The sequence below is a fragment of the Orbicella franksi genome, chromosome 3 (assembly GCF_964199315.1).
Source record: "Orbicella franksi chromosome 3, jaOrbFran1.1, whole genome shotgun sequence".
Lineage (NCBI taxonomy): Eukaryota > Metazoa > Cnidaria > Anthozoa > Scleractinia > Merulinidae > Orbicella > Orbicella franksi.
The window spans coordinates 23,511,379-23,533,021 of NC_138147.1; the positions used below are offsets into that span (position 1 = coordinate 23,511,379).

At 38.8% G+C, this 21,643-nt stretch overlaps 1 protein-coding gene across 1 annotated transcript in view; it reads left to right on the forward strand.

The window, feature by feature from the left end:
• LOC145482664 (uncharacterized) overlaps positions 1 to 21,643 on the forward strand; it is a 38,161-nt gene that overhangs the window by 9,538 nt on the left and 6,980 nt on the right. The window contains exons 5-15 of the mRNA XM_081461279.1: positions 9,828 to 9,914; positions 10,176 to 10,346; positions 10,856 to 10,974; positions 11,469 to 11,547; positions 12,179 to 12,238; positions 13,005 to 13,088; positions 13,491 to 13,591; positions 13,994 to 14,065; positions 20,637 to 20,694; positions 21,114 to 21,164; positions 21,521 to 21,625. Coding sequence (XP_081317405.1) covers positions 9,828 to 9,914; positions 10,176 to 10,346; positions 10,856 to 10,974; positions 11,469 to 11,547; positions 12,179 to 12,238; positions 13,005 to 13,088; positions 13,491 to 13,591; positions 13,994 to 14,065; positions 20,637 to 20,694; positions 21,114 to 21,164; positions 21,521 to 21,625 — 987 coding nt within the window. The remainder of the gene's footprint in view (positions 1 to 9,827; positions 9,915 to 10,175; positions 10,347 to 10,855; positions 10,975 to 11,468; positions 11,548 to 12,178; positions 12,239 to 13,004; positions 13,089 to 13,490; positions 13,592 to 13,993; positions 14,066 to 20,636; positions 20,695 to 21,113; positions 21,165 to 21,520; positions 21,626 to 21,643) is intronic.

Genomic DNA, 21,643 nt, shown 5'->3' on the forward strand with positions numbered 1-21,643 from the left:
TTGCGTTCGCTGCTTGAACGTCCATTTTGTTGATTACTTTTAAAGCTGTACATGGTCTTGCTCCAGCCTACATAAGTGAACTTATTTCCGTTAGAGAATCTGCTGGAAGACATTACCTGCGTTCCAACAATGGTTTACGCCTTAATTATAGCCCATGTAAATCGCTCGCTACGCTTGGGGATCGCTCTTTTCATGTGGCCGCCCCTAAATTATGGAACGATCTTCCAAGTGAAATAAGAAACATGGCATCAGTACAAAGCTTCAAGAAAGCCATCAAGACCTTTTTATTTTCTAAAGCTTTTTAATTGTGAATTGTAAATTTTAAATTTTTAGCTTTATATTGTAATGCGCAATTGAAAATTTTTTAATTGATAATTGCGCAATATAAGTTAATTATTTATTATTATTATTTATTATTTACGTTGTGACGACTTCCTGAATTCTTGACGGAAGGCTAACAGTCCCGAAATTTTAGTTTATTCCACTCCTCGGAGCGCAGTCAAATCCCAAATCCCGTCAAGATATTTTGCGTTCTCTTTAATCACGCAATGTATGTTGGTAAAATCCCGGATCCCGAAAATTCTTGGCTTGCACGTGACGTCATCGTTATCTTACACCCAAAATTAATGAGCCAATAATGTTTTTATCCCCATTAGCCATGAGAGGGGGTAAATTGATATTTGTGTACACCTTTTCAGCTGAGTAGCCTGCTTCATCTGGAAACCAGCGCAGTTTTAATTTCAGAGTTGTGGCGGTGCGTGACATAAAGCTGCGAACGCGTTCGTCAAAAAAACATATTCTTATCTCGTGATATTTAGCCATTTTAGAAGTTAAAGTATTAGGAATAGTGCTTGTGCAAATGCCTGTTTCTTCAGTACAGATAAACAGTCGTCTAGATAGCCAAAGTAGGTTAAAGATGATTACACTATTTTGCGGCCGCCATGTTGGTGTACCACAATGGTACACCAATATGGCTGCTCCATACTGTGCTCTATAAATTTGTCCAAAATATTTCGACCAATATCTGAAGTTACGAAAAACACACAGACTTCAAACTTGGAGAAGTGACTTCTTTATTAATCTCCCATAATAACACAATTTCTCGACTTTATCTATCGAATGGTTTTCGAATTATTTTTTTATTCTGTTTTATTGCGTGACAGTGCAAGCCAAGAATACCCTTGTCCAGACCCTGAAAGTGGGGGTGGGTGTGGGAAAAGGGGTAGGGGTATTAAATAATCTAAAAGTGGAGCTCACCTGTTATTTAGTTTGCCCTTTTTGTAAATCCGAATATTTACTGACGGTTAACAGAAAAATATACGAATGGAGCCCACGATCCAATGTAAACCATTACTTAGTCAGCGGTAAACTTCAAGTAGTAGCAAATCGAGAAAAATAGGGTCACATGTGTGGGTAAAAATGATATCCACACGTCTGATATCATTTTTGACCAATCAGCTCGCAGAGTTTGCCATGTTTCAATGCTCAATGAAGCTAAATAAGTCGATATTAAGTCGAAACATCTTCGGATCTTCCTCGGAAATCTTCGGAAACCTTCGGAAATTTTCGGAAAATGTTTGGAATGATTCGTAAAACCTTCGGACAACATTTTGAAAATTTTCGGAAATCTTCGGAAAATGGTTGAAAATCTTTGGAAAATTGTCAGAAGCGTCATAGTAGGTTTATATAATAAACAGAGCATTACACGGTTGCTTTGAGACATGGAATTTATCTTCTCGTGTTCAAATCCGATATCTCCGCGCAACTATGTATTATCCTCTAGTAATGACATGGATGTCGAATATCAAAGATGTAAGCTGCCGTTAACCTTCATAAGCAAAGAAAGTAAAGTGTTCTCAAAATTCAAGGAAGTGTCAAAGAGATTTAATGCTCTCGTCTGGCTTCAATTCTTTGATGTTACGGTTTTCATAGGGTAAAACGACAAAGGCACGGGTGACAATAAATACCACAAGCACTAAAACTTATGACTTATTTATTTCAGCCTCTTTCTCCTGTCACAATCTGCATCGATGCCTCACCAGCTAAAAAAAGAAAAGGAAAGGAAGTGAAGAGCAAGAGTAAAAATAAAAACTCCAAAGTTGCTCCTGCGCATGAAGAGAATTGCATTTTAATATCAAGTGGGGAATCTGACAGTGATGAACAGGTTGGTTTTATGACGTAACCCTTTTACAGCCCATGCACATCCAGGGGCTTTTGTGTGCGTGTCCGTTTGTTTTGGAATGGTTCATTTGATGAATTAAGTGTACTCTTGGACTGGCAAATCACAGTTCCTGTTCTCTATCGATTCCTAAGGCTAAGGCTAAGATGCATCATGCCAATAGGTGGGTTTCACTGTCACGCCAACGTCACGCCGAGAAAAAAATAAATCTAAAACTATTAAGTCAACTATTACAGGTTGTAGAAAACGAATATATAAACAACTTGTCCAAGCGTCAGGTCTGTACGTTATTCCGTACTCGAGTTATCCGTCAAAATGATTCACAGAAACTTAGAGAGCACAGTATGGAAATGCCTTATAAGAGTGCAACTGCTAGAACTCCAACATGGTATTCCGTTTGTATGTTGATTAGCCGAATTGTCAGTATAACCATGCTATAATTGTATCCATTTTCAGCATGCGATAAATCTGAGCCGGATCTCAGCTTACACAGAAAGCAGAGTGAGACGCAAGGAGAGTTCAAGAGGAGGTCCTAGCAAAATTAAGGTAGCCTTTGGAGTTTGAGTGACGCCAGTTTGATGATACCTTGTTTCGACTGCTATCTAGTGACCATAACATGGATGTTATAAAATTACTGAACGATTGTGCTCTTCGTAAGAATTATCCCATTTATATTTATTTTATCTTTTACCTCTTAGGGACAAGGCTCTTCTGACGCTGCATCGATGTAAGTTTTATAGAAACTAAGGTCTCATCTATTTAAATTACTTTAATGTCAGTGGCTTCAGACATTAACCCTCGGACGTACAAGCAAATCCATACTCCCACGTCGTACAGGAGGAGAGTGGAGGCCCCCCCCCCCCCGCTCATAGGGTTTTCATAAGGTTTTACCTCTTTTAGGGCACAGTAGCACGTCTATTGGGACGTAATTTTTTGTTGGTTTTGACGTCATATGACGCCACATGACGTCATTAGAGCTGCCATCTTGGATCCGCCAGTCTTTAATCCTATTTCAAAACTTCGAAAAACTTCAGGGGGGTAGCATCCCCATGGCCAGATAGCATCCCCGCTTGTACGTCCCGTGGGTTAATATGAATTTGCTTTTATCATCCACGAAATTGAATTACGAGTTGAAATGTGTGGGATTTCAAAATGTGTAATGGAAATTAACTGAAGAGAGTGTTATAAAAATTTCAATTTATCTACAGTTCCAAACAGCGTAAATACAAGGAGAGACAGGGAGAGGCCACACCCAAGGGCAATGTGATCGTAGATGCAGATGAAGATGATACTGAAGAGGGATCTGACGCGGAAAAGCTGTGAGTTCATTGACTGATAAAACCATCAGAAAAAGTCATTCATAGGTCATTGCCTACCTCGATTGTAGCTGTTATATTTATTTATTGCCCTTTTCCTTTTTAGTACAGAAACTGTTACAGATAAAAATCTACCCAAAGGTCAGCTGCAGATGTCGGAAAGTGGCCAATCGGAAGAAAATGTTGACGTTGAAGAAAACAGGTAAACATTTTTTTTACTAGACGACGAGCTCAGTAGCTTTGATAACTGTTTTCTATCAGTGTCAGACTATAGAGTTTGATTGGCCCCCTGTGGCTGCCTTTGTTTATTAACCAATCAGGATGCCGCGTTTGTTTTTTGCACTGAATTTCCTCATTTCTGCATTGAATTTACTAAAGACTGCATTTCTCTAAGCCAATCAGATTCGAGAAATTTCTGGATGTATATTATTAGTAGATTAATACTGAAAAAGTATACTCAATATACACCATTCATTTTTTCTTTTTTGTTTCACTCCACAGCATTAAAAGTGAAGTCTCTAAATCAGAGAATGTCAGATTTTACTTGGGCAGAAAATCGCTACCGAGTTTACCAAACAGTCTCCTCGACAAGACTGGGTCTAATGATTCAGTTGTTCCGCTTTTGCTTAACGCTGAGCAATATTACAAGGAATATATTGCAACCTCAAATCCCGTTGGAATTAAGCACAACGTCCGATTTTTGATTAATCTTGATGCGCTCGAACACGGTGAAGACTTGCTGTCGGACGATCTTGGCTCTTGGGTTCAAACCAAGACCAAAAAAAAGTGGTACGACACAAGATGCGATAAGACAGGAAAAGTGGAGAAAGTGGTTAAAGTTGGAGACAACTCCGATGCCTTATTAGTGTGCCGTCGGCCATTTGTCAATGCTAGTGACAGAAGTCTGCACAAAACAATCGTTGATGTGACCCATCCAGATGGGAAACATCACAACATTGTTTTCGTCAAATACGAATTCGTTGGTGCACCTGAGCATGAGGTAAAGGTCAAGCAACACGGCAACGAGAAATCGTGCAGTATCCCCTATTTAAGAACTTATAAAAGTACACGCAACCGTCTAGAAAAATCTGCGAAGGAAAAAGGCAAAGGCCTAAAGAGAGCTGTCCACGAGGTCGAAACCGAAGTTGGAGACCTTGAAAACTGTAATTCCATCGGAGCTTTACCAAGAAATGAAAGACAGGCAAAATATCTGAAATCAAAGGACGCTAGAGGACGTATTGCTGATCCCATTTTGGCGATCACTGAGAAAATGAAAACGGAAGAAAAAAAATTTGTTAGGTGTTACAGCCTTGACAATGAATCGCCCAAAGTTATTTTGTTTAGCGATGAACAGGTTGAAGACATTGTAAACTTCTGCTGTAACGAGGTTGACGGACACACGTCTATGTTGTACGTAGATGTCACTTTTAAACTCGGACCTTTTTTTGTTTTGGTCACAACATATCAAAACACAACTCTATTTACGAAACGCAGTAATCCACCAACCTGCCCAGTGATGCTTGGCCCTGTAATGTTGTGTATGTTAAAAGATAAATCTACGTACCTGACCTTGTTTCAAAAGCTCTCCGCTCAAGTACCTGGCTTGCAAGTCAGCCTAAAGGGTTATTGCACTGATTCAGAAGAAGCGCTGCGACAAGCTCTAGCCCAAGTTTTCCCAAGTTCGGTGTCATTGTTGTGTAAAGTTCACGCTCAAAGAAACATCGAGGACAAATGTCGCAAACTGCGATTGTCACAATCATTCACGAATGATATCATAAATGATATTTTTGGCAGTGGTGGCTTGGTTTTTGCCAGTTCTTATGAAGAATACAACTCAACGTTGGATGTTTTAACTAAGAAATGGGACGAACAGGAATTTTCAGAATCACCTGATGAGCCTTGTTTTTCAAAGTATTTCAGGCGATATAAGGCAGACGAAATATGGAATCATGTCAACGCCAAAGCATCAAGCGATGCTGGGTTTGGAGACGAAATGCAGACAAACAACATCCCGGAATCTGCAAACGCGTTTGTTAAACGTTGGCAGGACTTCGTAGCCACTGACATGGCCACTTTCGTTGACGATTTGAAAGGGCTTATTGAGAAACAGCGCCGTGATGTTCAGCGGACTTTGCTGGGGCTTTCTAGTCCGTATATCTTAAGGCCCGAATATCAAAACTCCGTCAAAGACAATTCTAATTTCTTTGACGAACAACCTGGTACTCGCGATCTCGCCTCCAGCAATTTTAAGGTTGTGGTCGATCCAGTAAATTTCAAGAAAGTCTACAGCCACCGCCCTGCCCCGCCCCAAACTCAGCTCAACAAAAATTATACCATCGACTTACACGCTCTCTCCGATTTTTTCGCGGAGAAAGATTTAAAATTGCTCACCGAAAAAGTACAGAGGCTTTGCCAGGAAAAGGGTGTTCGTGAGGGTTTTGAGCAAAATTGTTTTCTGGTGAGAAGTCAGTCCTCGCAAACGCCCCACACAGTGAAAGCAGTTGCTAACTCTGGATACCTATGTGATAGCAACTGCTTGGGCTTCAAGGCCAGAAAACTTTGTGCCCACACAATGGCAGTAGCAGTGCGTAACAAAAACGTTTCAGGGTATTTCAAATGGTACGGAAATCAAGAAAAGAAAGACAACTTGACCGCATTGACAACATTTGCGGTGAACAAGAATGCGGGCGCTAAAAAGCCCACACGAAAGCGTCGCAACAAGTCACCCAACGTCATGACTTCCAGTAAGGCAAAACAGAACACAAATGCAAAGACCCTGGGAGAAGTAGTAACATCCCAGCAGTATACAGCTGAAGCGTCTTCCAACCCCCTTCGCATAACCATTCGAAAGAACAGCAAACCGGCAAAGCCCGCTGTACGGCCAACGATCACTACTCCGTTTGAACTGATCGAACTCAGTTCTCGGATCAAAAAGTGTGCCGCGGGATGCAATGGTAACATCAGGGATGGGCCAGACCACTTCACCCGGGGAGAAATTGATGAGCAGTATTGCATCCGACACAAGGAGCATGATTTCGTCTGGATCGAAAGCCAAGGAAAGTACAAGAAGACTTTCGAAAATAAGCATTACCACGTTTATGCCAATTGTATAAAAGCAAGGAATCCTCACTTCGACCCTAGCAAAGTGAGCATTCAATGCAGTTTAGAAAGTGACGAAATCAAACTTTTACAGCAAAGACTTTATTAGCTGTGTTTATGGTACTCTTCAGATGTCGGCAGTTGTCAGCATTTTATTTTTTAAATTGTTTGTCAGTTATTTTAGTTTCGTAGACTTTCCCTTACTTAAAAATGTCACAAGAAAAGTTGATCAGATTAATATGTAATGACTTTTACATTATATATGCTTTTGAGTTTACATGCGTCTGGCTCTTGGTGAGTGTTGCTTTGGTGGTAGCAGCATCAGTTTCTTGTGTGTTACAAATCGTTATAGATTTGCAAAAGCGCCAAATTTTGCAGCATAGCAGATATTACGCATATAAAGCGAGATAAGAGTCACGAGCGAACTTGACACCAAATCAAAACAGGGGCTTGACGGGATGGGATAAGAGGGGAGGGGTGGGTTGGGAAGGGAGGCGGTTGTCGTCTCCTAACACTCGATGGTGTGTGCGGGTGGGCGAGAGGAGCTTAGCGTGACTACAAAAGTAACCGCTACGTGCACGTGGTAGACTAATCTTTGAACCTGCAATGGTTTCTGCAGCACGCGAGAAAAACGTGACGTCAATGCACAAAAATCAGACATTCAAACTGCAACAAGCTATAAAATGACATCGAAGGAAACTTAGAAAAAATTCGAGTCCAAGATGACATTTGAACCCACGACCCTCCGCGACTGCTGTATGTTAGAAACAAATTTCACAAATACGACTATTTAGGTCATCTAATACCAAAAAAAAACTGAAAGCTCAGGGACCTTTCGAATTTGCAGTTTAGGATTTAAAGACGTCACATGAAAACCGTCACTTGCTGCTGCCTCCACGTCGCCTTTTTTTTAGATTCAGACCACTTCTCACATGCAAAAGGATATCCAATAACAACAAAAGCGTACAAAACTGGCAAATTGTCCTCGGCAGCCAGAGCTATTTTGTATCACCCATCAGAAAATTATACTGTTTGGCGTTGTGCCATTAATTAATTTTTGGTTTCTGAACAGGCGTTCTTTCGGCTCATACCGCAATCTTTTAAGTAGTTCTTTGACTGATAGGCTTATCCCTGGGAACGAAAGATTGCGTGACGAGCTAGAGAGGAGGTAGGAGTAAATAAATTAGTATTCGTAATAAGTATTTACATACGTTAGTATAGGTAAACACCCAATTGCAGCTTTTTGAAAAACTCACAAGTGCAAATTAATTCAAATTGAACGAAAAAAACCGTATGTATGATTACTTATTAGTAATATAAACATGAAAAACGTTGAGCCCGCGATTCAATGGCAAAAGTAACTTGGTCAGCAGTCAGCTTAAAAAGACACATGAACTGGATGAGGTGCACAGCTAAGACCGCGATATGGTCATGTGATACTGGTCAGCGGATACCTTGTTTTGACAGCTGTCAATTGACAATGTTGACGTTAGGAAATTTCCCGTTTTATTATATAAACATCAGTGAAATACCAGGAAATCTTTTGCGCGAAAAAGTCATCTTTCACACGTGAAAATAACATGTTATTTTCACAAGTGAAGATATCGATTTCGAAACATTTTCTGACAAGTTTGCCCTGTTTCAATGCTGAATGAGCCAAAGAAAGTCGATATTAAGTCGAAACATCTTCGGATCTTCCTCAGCAATCTTTGGCAATCTTCGGCAATCTTCGGATATCTTCGGAGAAGTTCGGAAAATGTTCGGAAATATTCGTACGACCTTCGGGCAACATTTTGAGAATCTTCGGAAATCTTCGGAAAATCGTCAAAAACATCATAATTAGTAGGTTTATATAATAAACAGAATATTACATGGTTGCTTGGAGATATGAAATTTATCTTCTCGTGTTCAAATCGATATCCCACTTGTTCGCTGCGCTCACTCGTGAGATATCGATTTGAACACTCGAAGATAAATTTCATATCTCCGCGCAACCATGTAATATCCTCTATGTTTTTTCAGGCAAACGTATTCCAGAAGAATGATGTGTAATTTGCACTGGTGTTACACTTTTTGTTACAGCTGAATTGCACTGCTCTGAGACAATCAAAATCGAGTATTTTTTCACAATATAACAATTAATTATTGATATTAATAATAATTAATGATAATATATAGAGGATATTACATGGTTGTGCGGAAATATGAAATTATCTTCGAGTGTGCAAGATACATTTCATATCTCCAAGCAACTAATAACAAGGTTTTTGACGATTTTCCGTATATCTCCGACTGTTTTCTGAAGACTTCCGAAGATTGCCGAAGATTGCCGAGGAAAATCCGAAGATGTTTCAACTTAATATCGATAACCTTGGGCTTATTCAGCATTGTGAGACGTTTCACGTCTGAAGATATGCTTTTTTCGTGCGCAAGATTTCCTAGTATTTCATTTCATAAATTATTTATTATAATTTATTAATTAATAATTAATAATAATAACAACAGTCTGAAAAAAAATTTTAAAAAAATAAAAATTAAAAGAAAATAAAAATTTACGGGGGTAGCCCATAGGGTAGCCCACAGGGTAGCCCATAGGCTGGCCCATGGGCTAGCCCATGGGCCTAGGCCCAGGTTTTGTCCACACCCCTCTTACAGTGACCATGGGTATGAATGGATTTCAGACTAATACTAGCATCCCATCCAAATGGAAGTACATTGTAAAAAGATTTCTGGTCCTTCATGGTGTCAAAACCTTGGATACATGTAAGGGACATCCTGATGGGCAACTAGGCTCAAACATGGACTTGTCTTCATTGGGAGCATGGGAAATAGTGATTTTCATTCTTGATGACAAATGTTCATTATGTACATGCAATTTACATGTTCTTGTACTGGGAGTTGTTGTGCCGTAATGGTTATTATTCTGGACTCCAGACCAAGTGTTCTGAGTTATGAGCCCTGGCTGGGGTCATTGTGTTATGCCCTCTGGCAACACACTTACTTTCACAGTGCCTCTCTCTGTCTAGGTGTAGCAATGGGTACCAGGCAGTTTAATGCTGGGGCTAACCCTGTGATATACTTACATTCCATCCAGGGGGAAGCAGAAATACTCCTTATCTAGATTCATGTTATAAAAACTAGAGAAACATGTGCAGTAAGCACTGGCCTGATGGGCCACTAGGCTCTGACACAGACCTACATGCATACTGATATGTTTTTAAATCACAATTCAGAGTGATATTTCAAAAGAAGAAGAAGAAACTGATCCAGAAGAGGAGAAAGAGGATACAATGCCGAGAGATCTTGACCCTGTCAGAGAGGTACATGACATAGCTTAAGACTACTGCATTTGATAGCCTGTATATTTCAGACTGTATACATGTATTCCAAAATAATTCCATTTAAAAATAAGCAAGCACATTGAACATACCATTGTTAGTTTTATGGAGCTAATATTGGTCAAATTCCAAGACCTCATGATCAACAGTCTCAGCCAGATCATCATCAGTGAGTTTGACCTTTGATGTTCATAGATTTGTTAATTTTAGCCATGTTTTATCAACATCCCCTATGCTTTGCAGGTGTTGGCGGCAGGTGGACCTTATCCTTTAGTGGTTCTGCCTGTTGGGGGTGAATACTGGTTGGAAGGAAGTAACCATTCTAACATTAATGGCCACAATTTCAAGCATCTTGACTGCAAGATTGAGACAAGTAATGTCATCCAGAGTTACAGGAGGGATTTCATTGGAAAGGTTTGCTTTCAAAGACTTTGTTGCTTGATTAGATTATGTCCTCTGTGGTTTTGTTTGATAAAACAAGTCTAAATTAGAAATTTGGTAATTACATGTACATGTAGCTTTGAGTTTAGCTTTTATTGGAAATTATTTACTTTAATTTGAAATTGTGCTTCACTTGTCAAGTGAGATGTTTGTGGCTTAAGGTATAATTTAAAGACAGTCATCTAACAATGACATGCTGTACAATACGTCAAGAGATTTCCCTGGGTTTTTGGTTTCTGAGGTGACCTTTGATATGCCTATAATTATGTCTTATTTTTCATGCACTAAGTGGACACTCTGGTTCATGTTCTTTTGACTCAGCACAGCCATGCAAGTGTCATCTTCATGTACATGTCTGAATCAAAATACAGTATAGTTGTGACACTGCATTTTCAAAATTAACCAACATCGTAAGAGGGCTCAGTACAATGCACATGTTTTATCATAATTACAATAATTTCATTGGTTTGTTGACACTTCAGGAACATCTGAATTTCATTTGTGATGATGAGAAACTTGGTCCTGTTATCTTGTCTGTAAAGCAAGAGATTGAAAAGCTGGATGGCTGTGACACACAAGGATTTATCAGAGTTATTTTAAGGTACAGCTGTACATTGAGCCTTTTGTTGATTTATTAATTGTCATGTAGCTCACACCCTTTTGATGACATGCATCTTTTTAGTTTGCATCACAGACAAGATCACTAGTTACTGGATTTTGTCTGGGAACTGTTTGCAAGTGCCATTAAATAGACTTCTACTATACAGAATCATACTAGCAAGCAAAAGGAGGGGGAAGGAGTGGAATATGACAGGGTCTGAGTGCTCATTAGGGTACTTGTTCACAGCCAGATTTACCTGCAGTTGAATCTGTTTCAATTGACATAGGCTAGCAACTTTTGTAATGCATTACAAAAAATGCTGTTAGTTTTTCAGTCACAGACTGCATGTGCCTATGTATAGTACAAACCAAAAAAATTAAATATTACACATAATTCAATGACAAGTTTTCTTATTAATTGTTACTTATAATAATTATTACTGTGTAATTAAAATTAAGCTGTGGACAATTGTTTGTTTTCATTGTACTTAACAGAACAACTGAAAAGACTATTGCAGACTCCCTGCCAATAGAAAATCTATCTGAAAATCCCAGTCCAAGGGAGATTACTAAGGTAAGTAATATACCCTGGAACAGCTCTGTGTAAATTATCTAAAACGCTGTTGTATATTCATTACTTATATGTTTTTTCCTTTGTGACCTGTTGGGGTTCATTCAGGTAAAAGCTGTAATCTATGTTGCTGTGAGTGTGTTCAGTAAATTTCATCTCAGATGATGTCAAAATGTAGTAAGAAAAAAAGTGACACAGGAGGCAATTAACCAAGTCACTGATGTTCTTATCACATTTTCATGTTTTCTGTGATCGATTACTGGACAGATGCAGTCTGCAACATGGACTCTATTTGTTTTATAGAATAAAGAAACTGGAAAATGTTAATGATGTCATCCATGTGTCTGGTCTCCAATTGATCATAAGTAAGAACCAATCAAAATGCAAGAATAATTTGACATATATATTTAAAAGAGGAATCTTAACAGCGAAGGTTTGGACAAGAGGTACCAAAATTCCCTTAAAATAAATGTTCACTAAAAGAATGTCAAATTTTACTTTTTTTTGACGCTTTTGAGGGCTGAGCTTGAACACAGTTAATTTAACAAGGTTAGCTCTGTGGTTTTAGCTTATTTATAACATGCAGTGTGTGCATGTTGTGTGTTTGTAAGCAGTTTGTGTTAATTCCTTTCAGTATCTTCTTGGGGAGGATGCAGACAATGTGGATCAATTTCAAGTTTTGGCTCATCCTAAGGTACATAATTATCGTAATCGCACTAGACATTGTAATGCAGTTATATTGAATTTAATGTAGAGTCAACAACAAGGAGGACCATGGAGGAAACGATCCATATATTGTAAAATCCTGACCAAGAAAGAACCAATCAGAATGCTCAGATTTACCTCAAGACCACCTTGCCATATAAAAAAGAGTAATATTGGTAACCTCCTGTTCAATATCTCCTGACGTCCACACATTTGTTTTGTATTCATAGTCTTTCACTGTTGACACTTTGTACTACATGGAAAGAAAAACCATCTATGATATTGTAATATAATGTTCAATCTGCAGTTCACAAGCTCTGGTATTTCCTCAAATTAACTATGGACCCTTTTAGCGATATGTCAAACATTTTGAATTCTGTTGTTTCAAATATCTATTATTGGATGCTCAGGGGGCATATTAGTATGTATTTACCTCCTGAGCATCCCATAATAGCTATTTGAAACAATGGAATTCAAAATGGCCACCATATCGCCAAGAAAGGTCCACTGACTGTATGCACCAATGTTACTCACTAAATATTTAAATCTAAGTACACTGTAAAGAACACTGTAGTTATAACAGCGTTTTAGTATCATGTATCACATTTACATGTACATTTACATGTTTAGCGACTCAAGTAACTCAAAACTTTTCCTTTATTCAAATTAGGAATGTTCCTTCCATGATTTTATTCTACCTGTCAGTTTTCATTTTGCCTTTTCTTACTGTCTATGTTTTCTTTTGTGAATCTCAGGCATCAGAACTGATTGTAAAGTATGATGAACACAACTTATCAAATTCATTCAAGTTTGGAGTGATCTACCAGAAATATGGACAGGTAATGATTCACAATTTTACAAACAGTGTTAATAAATGTTAGCAAATATATGGTGAAATGAAAAAAAAAAAGAAAATTATGAACAACATAATTGTGACAACTTTGGTGTGTTTTTTTTTGAGTTACAGCAATATGATTTTAAACCAATCAGCATGTGTATTTTTTCCATAAAAGTTTGGGAGAACTTGATAAAGCTATGCAAACCCTTGCCTATCGACTTCTGACTTGTGTTCCCACAGCATTTCTCACTCTCCCAAACTTCCACTCGTGTTTCTACAACTGCGTGGAAACATGGAAATTTTTTCTATTTATTAGATAGTCCTGTTGCAGAAGTTATATGTGCAAAACAGGTGTGACATCAGTCACTCTATGTAATAATTTGTGTGTTGTGCATAATTTCAGACAACAGAAGAGGAGTATTTTTGCAATCAAACTCACAGTGCAGGCATGAATGAGTTCCTTGAGTTGTTAGGTGACAAGGTGTCTCTGAAAAACTTCAAAGGGTAAGCTGTGAATTATGTTGAAATGTTTCTACATGTCCATGTGCATGTATGCATTTTATCTCTTATGTAAAATTTTGTAACACAGTGAAACATCTGATGGATTATGGTATATAGCATGTAACAATGGAGAGTAAACTCACGTTCTTTATTCCCTTCTGTCTTGTTTTCACTTTAAGTTTGCAAATAGAAATTAGTGCATTATTTACGTAGGCTTTTTTATAAATATGATAATCATATACCACGACTGATCAATTAGTACCAGAATTGGTTATAACTCTTTAACATACATATAAATACTTTGTATTAGTTACATATTCTGTCGTGTTGGTTACAGATCTTTCCTTTATAGTCAGTGTTAATTAAGATTTCACTCAGTGCAATTCCTTGCGTTATTTTTTCCAGGTTTAATGGAGGCCTGGATGTGAAGCATGGCCAAACAGGAGAAACGTCTATTCACACAGTCTTGGATTCTAAGTAAGAACTACCGGTACTTGTATCTCTAAGAGTGCTCTCTGAAATCCTTCATTTAATATTTCTTAATAGCAGAGCTCCAGCAGCCCAAAAGGCCGCCAAGTGGAGCCCCATACTCATAGAAATCTGTGAATCGCTTTTCTCGTGGTAAAAATGGCCAGCAATATTGCTTGTGGGTGACACCGCGGAAATACGTTTTTTGACGTCACCGTAACTGGTCAGTGGTCATCACCATCAGGCTGTGCTGTCCTTCGATCGATCGATCAGTTCTCCCAGATCAGTATTTTGGTTCGTTTTAAGGTCGAAAATATCCTTGATACTTCTCGTTATTGGTGAGTTTGACGTCCTTAAATGGGTTTTTAATACTCAAACAATGTTCCGGTAATGAATAGGGGTACAGGGGAGTCATTTTGTGTTGGGTAATATGTAGTTTGCTGACTCGAGCCTGGATCGTGTTGCTTCAGTCGCCCTCGCCTCAGAATTGTCGAAAACAACAATGGGTATCCAGCAAAGCAGAAGATTGGTTCTGTATGAAGCTTTTGCAAGGATTTTGAAGACTAGTTGGATTAAAAGTGTAATTTGCATGAAGTGGTTAAGGTACATGTGAGTCGGGACCGTTTTATTCACACTCACTTTGCGCCGACATGTGGTGCTTGTTCACTTAGGCCCGGTTCATACGTCGCATTTCTGCCGTGTCGAATTCAATTCAATTAAGTGCGGCAGAAATGCGACTGTGGATTCATACGTCGCACTTGTGTCGCACTTAATTCAGAATTTATACCGTCGGGTATGTCGGCCAGCGGAAAATGTTTTAAACGTGGAGTATTCAATATGGTGGACGAAAGGACTGAGCGACGAAGGACTTTAATTTTGCTAAAAATTGTCCGCCAATGGAACGAGAAGAAGAAGGCTGACAACGCAGCAGTATGTGTTGCAATATGCTCAGGTTGCATTGGGTCGAGAATGGCCAAGTTTCTTCTTTTTCTTTGGCGGGAACACATTTACGCATGCTCAATACATTAAGATAATGTATGCATTAGATTCAACACGGCAGAAATTCGACGTCTGAATCGGTGTCGCATTTCTGTCGGATAATGCGACAAGACCAGTCGAACGTGCGGCAGAAATGCGGCAGCCGATTCAGACGTCGAATTTCTGTCGAATTTAATTCGTTGAATTGAATTCGACACGGCAGAAATGCGACGTATGAACCGGGCCTTAGATTATATTTCGCAATGCGTCAAAGAAACTTTGATAAGAATTTGTCTTTAAAGACTGGGTTGTTTGGCGTTTCTATCACCTTTCTGACTTTCTGCGCCTTTTGGAACAGGTGAAATAATTTTTTTGTACCAGCCGTTTGCTGTCAGAATAAAACATTTGTTCATTTCATTCACAAGATATTTCTCTATCATTAAAGATTGTTTGAGCCTACATTTATATATAATGGTGGCGTTTGCGAAGGGAGTAGAAATCGAAAATATTGTGATTTGCTGGCTGCAGCGAACGCTGGAAATACTGAAAACATTCAAGACTGCTCAATATGTTCGGTTCATAGACAATTTTTCCTCGCTTGAGGTCTTTTTTGTTTACGTCGATTACATGTTGATAGTACGTGGAAATTTTCAAGACCGTTTCCTTGTACATATATGCACAGGTAACTAAATATTTTAAAATGCCCAAACACCTGAATTTGTTTACACGAAACCGCTTCCACTTATGGGATGTGGTCAAGTTTCACATCTTTTGATGCTGAAAAGACATTCAACATTTCAGAGAGGCAGTAATCAACTCTTCAAATTATGAAACCCACTAGTTTATTTTGTTTACTCAGTCATTTGAAGCTTTTCGATTTCTTTTTCCCTATCTTACACGCGCAGTGTATCAACTGATATAAATAATTGACTGTTGTTGTTTTTCCTTTCATTTAATTTAATTCAGATGAGCTTTGCTCGATCACTACAAAATAATTTTTACATTGTATGTGCTTAGTGAATCAGACATGTACATATCACGTGCTTTGAATCAATATGAAATTAATTATGATCCCTTTAGTCATAATATTGTATCATCCTCCCTTCTGTAAGATTCTTACTTAACTTGTAACTACTTTATTACAAGACATTATAGCACCTGATGGCAATAAATTATATAATTATATGTATTTATTTTTTTTCCTGTGATATTTGACTAACAAGTGGGTTTGTTTATGCCACTATGTCTCTGAATTGGCTTACTGTCGTCTACAAACCATTGGTAATATATCTTCGCTACATCCAACTCAGATACTAGACACAAAAGCATGTATTAAAGAACAGATACATTTCTTACAAATTAATATTCATTGCATTTAGTTCATCACTTAAGTTCTACAACATTGCTTTTCTCCAGTGAGAAATTTTGTGCAAAATCTGAAGTTGTAAGTTGCAAAAACAAGTTCCGTCAGTAGTTGCGAATCACTTAAAATCAGGCTTTGGTACTGTAAACTGAATGGCAGAAAGCGAGGAAATTAGAAATTGTCTCAAATACACAAGTGATAAAAGAGATAAACTTGACTGAAATCTACAGACTCCTTTTTTTAGGTTTAGGGTTAAGGTTAGGCCTAAGGGACAAGGTGGGAGGTGCAGTGGCCTTGTGGTTAGTGCGCTCAGCAATGGATCGAGCGGTCCATGTTTGAGCCCTTGTCAAGGACATTGTGTTGTGTTTTTGGGCAAGACACTTTTACTCTCACGGTACCTCTCTCCACAAAGGTGTACATATGGGTACTGGTGAATATAATGCTGGGGGTAACCCTGTGATCGACTAGCATCCTATCCGGCAGGGGGTAGTAGAAATACTCCTAGTCCGTTCATGCTACAGAACCCAAGATAAGTCTGGCCTGATGGGCCACTTGGACAAGGTACTGCATCAGTGGGGGAAGAGACAGCGGAGTCAGAACCTCCCACTTCCCATACCTCTATCTCTTGACTCCCACCCTTGTTTGTCCTACTCCTGACCCCTGTAAATTAAGAGACTCAAAACACATCTTAGTCATTTAGCTGCACACCCCTTGGGCATTTCCTTTTCCTTCGTTTTCAGCCTTGCTACTCTTACCCATGTCTTTCAAGTGAATGACCTATGACATAACCACTGTCAAAGGGTTTCATTTTGGGCCTCATTTTGAGCCCAAGGGTAAATTTTTCTTTGCCCATCGGCCTAGAAGTCTCTAAAGACACTAAATGAAAGTCAAGTAACATTTTCAGTTCTTGTTTTTGAAAGTATTTGAAGCCTTAATGAATGACAAAAATTAGCATTTTGCATTTCTCTCTGGATTCCTGCCCCTATTCTCCCGGGCTCCTGCCCCATATTCTCCCAGGCTCCAGCCCCCTGCCTCTCCCCACCATCAACAGATGGCTGAATGTTCAGGAGAGGAGTTGTCATATGGAGAGCATTGGTCAGTGTTCTCTCAGTTGGTGTTTTTACAGCATTGGTGTTGTGGAAATCATCCATGGACAGTATCGAAAAGGATTTTTGCTGAGCCAAAATAGAAAAAAATGTACAATAGAAGAAGTTTTTTATTGGGAAATCCAGATAATAGTAATATGTAAACAAATATTAATCTTAGAAAGTTATACAGAGTCTCAGGCTCTAAGGTAATGTGGTCAGAAATTATCTGGGTGGCCTTACAATCAGAAGATTGCTGTGTGAATACAGAGGGGATAACCTATTTATAACTAAAAATGAAATTCATTCATTGAGTTTTAATTGGAAGTTGTTATTACCCAGATTTTATGGTATTTTTATTGTCTTGCAATAATATATGCATGTATTTTTAATTACCCTTTTAACAGCTTTGTATTCCATGTCTTCTGCCATCTTAAGATAATCAGATGTCATGTACTTGTGGTTTTTTCTAATAGCTAAATAGCTTTTTTTCTAAACTCTAATAGCTATGCAACTAGTTTAAAATAATTTTCACACTTTAGAGGCGCTAAAAGCAAAATACAGAACTGCAACAATTCGAAATTATGACAAGAAACAAAGAAACAATAATAAACATGAAAATTTAAAATTTTATTTTCGCCAGCCTTAAGCTTACTGAAGTACAGTATAATTAAAATTGGATATTTTATGATAAAACATACCTCGGTGAATTCTTCCCCGAGTTGAGGCCAGATTTTGAACCCTTTTAGGGATTCAGTCCTACACTTGTTACACCAACGTGTTTCAAGATTTATACGAAGCACTGCTTCGATTTCGGCCCACTTGGTCCATAATTCGGTAATACCGAGTGGAGACAGGATGACCGGGTTTACTTACGCGAGTGCCCCCAATCGAACAAGTGGACGAACACGAGCATGTCTTCCCGACGAATTTGATCGAAATGCCGTTGACATACCGATTCACACGGTTCAAGCCCATCAATTCAACAAACTTGAGAAGTTGATGTCCTCAGAACACCGCTACAGCAACACAAAAGCTGCTTAGTTTTAGCCTTAGCGCACATCGTAACGTAAATTGCCACTGGCTCGCCGCTTGCGAGCATGAACTCTCACGAAACAACAACAATTTCGCACCGTGTGCAAGTTCAGTTTGGCTTTGGCACAATATATAATATTAACTGAGAACTATCCAACAAATGAGCGGAGTTTAAAAGCTAAGTTTAAAGTGTGCGCTCTAAGTTTTGTATCTTTTTGACTGTCGACAAGACTCGCTGCGAAAACAATGTAAAAGTTGCAGGCATTTTGTAGTTTTGTTAAGGTGTACCGCTGACCAGCAAAATACTGTATCACGCCCCAAAAAACGTATTTCCGCGGTGTCCTTGTGGGTGCATATGCTTCACAATGTCGCAACATGGCGGCGATACTCCAGCTAATAAGTTGACCGAGACCACAGGTGGCCCAGACGTTGAATACGATTAATACGTGACATTATGCTGTTGGCGATTGCGTTACAATTTTAGCCGTTTATAAGACAATGTATGACAATGCTTCGAGAGGCACGGGACATTGGTCAGTTACTCGTTGCCATCTCTCGCTGCAGTTAACAGTGCTTTTAGGCGCTAAATTCAGCTGGACATTGTTTGCTCCTTGTATTTTTGCAGTTAACAGTGCTTTTAGGCGCTAATTTCAGTTAACACCTCGGCACGGTGCAATTTTCATGATCAAAAAATGCCCCGTGCCTCTCGACGGTTGGAGGCGACTTTGTCACGATGGCGAGGTCGTTAAGCTAGAAATTCAAATCCTGTGCCCAAGATAATCGGTTACGGATCGAGACGGAGCAGAAATGGAAAGCAAGAGCTTGAAAACCACCGATTCTCGGGCAGTTAAGATAAACTTTGGAACCTTGGGAGAAGGCGAATGGGAAGAAGAGTTATCGACGGCTGCCATGAGGCAATTTTGACGAGATTAGACCATTTTTGTGGAATTTACGGAGCTTTGAGTGCGGGCCGTCGGGCCAGTGGGTCGCCAGCCTTTCGTTTCTCTTTAGGGGAAGCAAACCGCCAGAAAGTAAAACTCGCCTAAATGGCTCTAAACCACCTCCAGGAACCCAGATTCATCAAAATAACGCAATGCAAACACAAGGTAAGTTATTTTATTCAAATTATTTTCTACACGTAGCATTTAGAGTAATTTTCGAAGCATTCTCATACATTGTCTTATAAACGGCTAAAATTGTAACGCAATCGCCAACAGCATAATGTCACGTATTAATCGTATTCAACGTCTGGGCCGCCTGTGCCGAGACATGTTCATAATTACGTAGCCTTGGTTTACAGCGTACATCTTTGATATTGGTCATCCATGCTATGATCAATTCACACCTGTCAAAACAGGGTATCTGCTGATCAGTATCACGTGACCATATCGCGGATTCAAGTTTTGAGCTCATGGATATCACGTGCTTTCTTAAAGTTGACCGCCAACCAAGTACTGGTTTTTCAATTTAGATCGCGGGCTCAAGCCGGATTTACTTACTGTTTAATCAGCGCAGGGTTGTTTTGAAGCCGGTTAATATTAACCCAGGATTAAAAGTTAACCAAAATATGTATTTTTCTTGTGTAAAAATGTTTTTCACCGTTCATCTTTTGTGTAGTTTGAGATTATTCAAACTCAGACGGCCAAACAATATGAATAGAAAACCTCACTGCAAAGTTAAAAAAACTCAAAAATTTTCGCTTATCCTGGGTTAGCTTAATCTGGTTTTCAACAACCCGGTTCAGGAGCTCTGTTTTTAGGCTTGGCTAAGTCTATATATTAGTTTATTATATATGTCTGAATTTAATGGAATGGCAGAGAAAACGTCGTGTGAGCCAATCACCTTTTGGAATGGCTTTGGTTTTGTTTTCAAATAACTACAAATGCATTTTCATTGTGACAGACTGGAGTACACTACTCAGGGTTTTTGCAACTACTTGTTAAGCTTGCCTATTTTCTGGGCATTTACAAGAAATCGCATTTTATCCCATTTTACTATCGATTTTTGCTGGTGTAATGATTGACTCTCTGTTGTGCGGTACTTTGTCTTTGGTCATGTGGCATGCTTGAATACCACTTATTAACATGTTTATATCATGGCTTTTTATTTTTCATTGCAGAGAGATAATGTTTCACGTCTCAACACTCCTACCGTACAGTAGTGGGGACAACCAACAGGTATGGAGAAAAAACTTGAATGTTCTAAATAATCAGTGTCAATGAAATTCAAGTTTAGCTTTAAAAGGAAGTGTTACCGATATGTTAGTTTATCATCGTTTTCCTGATGAACTCAGTGTTAGCGTCTCCGTTTTCTTGCTGACAAGCACATTCGTTTACACTTGGATAATTCACCGTTTATTCTAAATAATGATGGTTTCATTTCTCTTTGCAATATCATTCTGTGAATTTTAAAGCAAATCTGTGACGAGAACAAGTGCAGTTATCAACTAGGAGATATTATTTTGATTTCTCAGCAAATTCCCAGAACTGAATTCAGTTAGAAGAATTGGAATCTGAACTAAAAGGCTTGAACTTGTGTACCTAATGGTTACATGTATGTTGTAGATTTACCGATCTTGTTTTTGTTCTCTTTCAAGGTTCAAAGAAAGAGGCACATCGGCAATGATATTGTTGCTATAGTTTTCCAGGTAAGTTTCTCTCAGTGTTCTAGTTATTTAAATGACCATGAGAGCAAGTAAGCCATTTTTGGCAGACGTTTGTGGAAACATTCGAATTGTTTCCGATTCTTTTTCTAACATAAATAAGGTAAAGCCATGCCAGTTGTCAGACCAGCATTAGCTAGTTTGCTCCCTTACAAATTTATGTTCTCGAAAGTTTTTTTTCACAGCCTCAGTTAACAACTGGAAGAATATTTTTCTTAGAGAAGGATAAAAGCTGGGTCTGTATTTTCTTGTTGAAGGCACATGCACATTGCGGTGTAGGAGAATTCAGTGATGGATAGGTCTTCATTTTCTTTAACAAGCAATTTTGTGATTGCCTTTAGGATGAGAACACGCCATTTTCACCAGTTTCTATCCGCTCGCATTTTCTACACGTCTTCATAGTAGTACAAGTCGAGGAACCAAACACCAGCAACACGAGATACAAGGTGTGGTATATGTTTTGA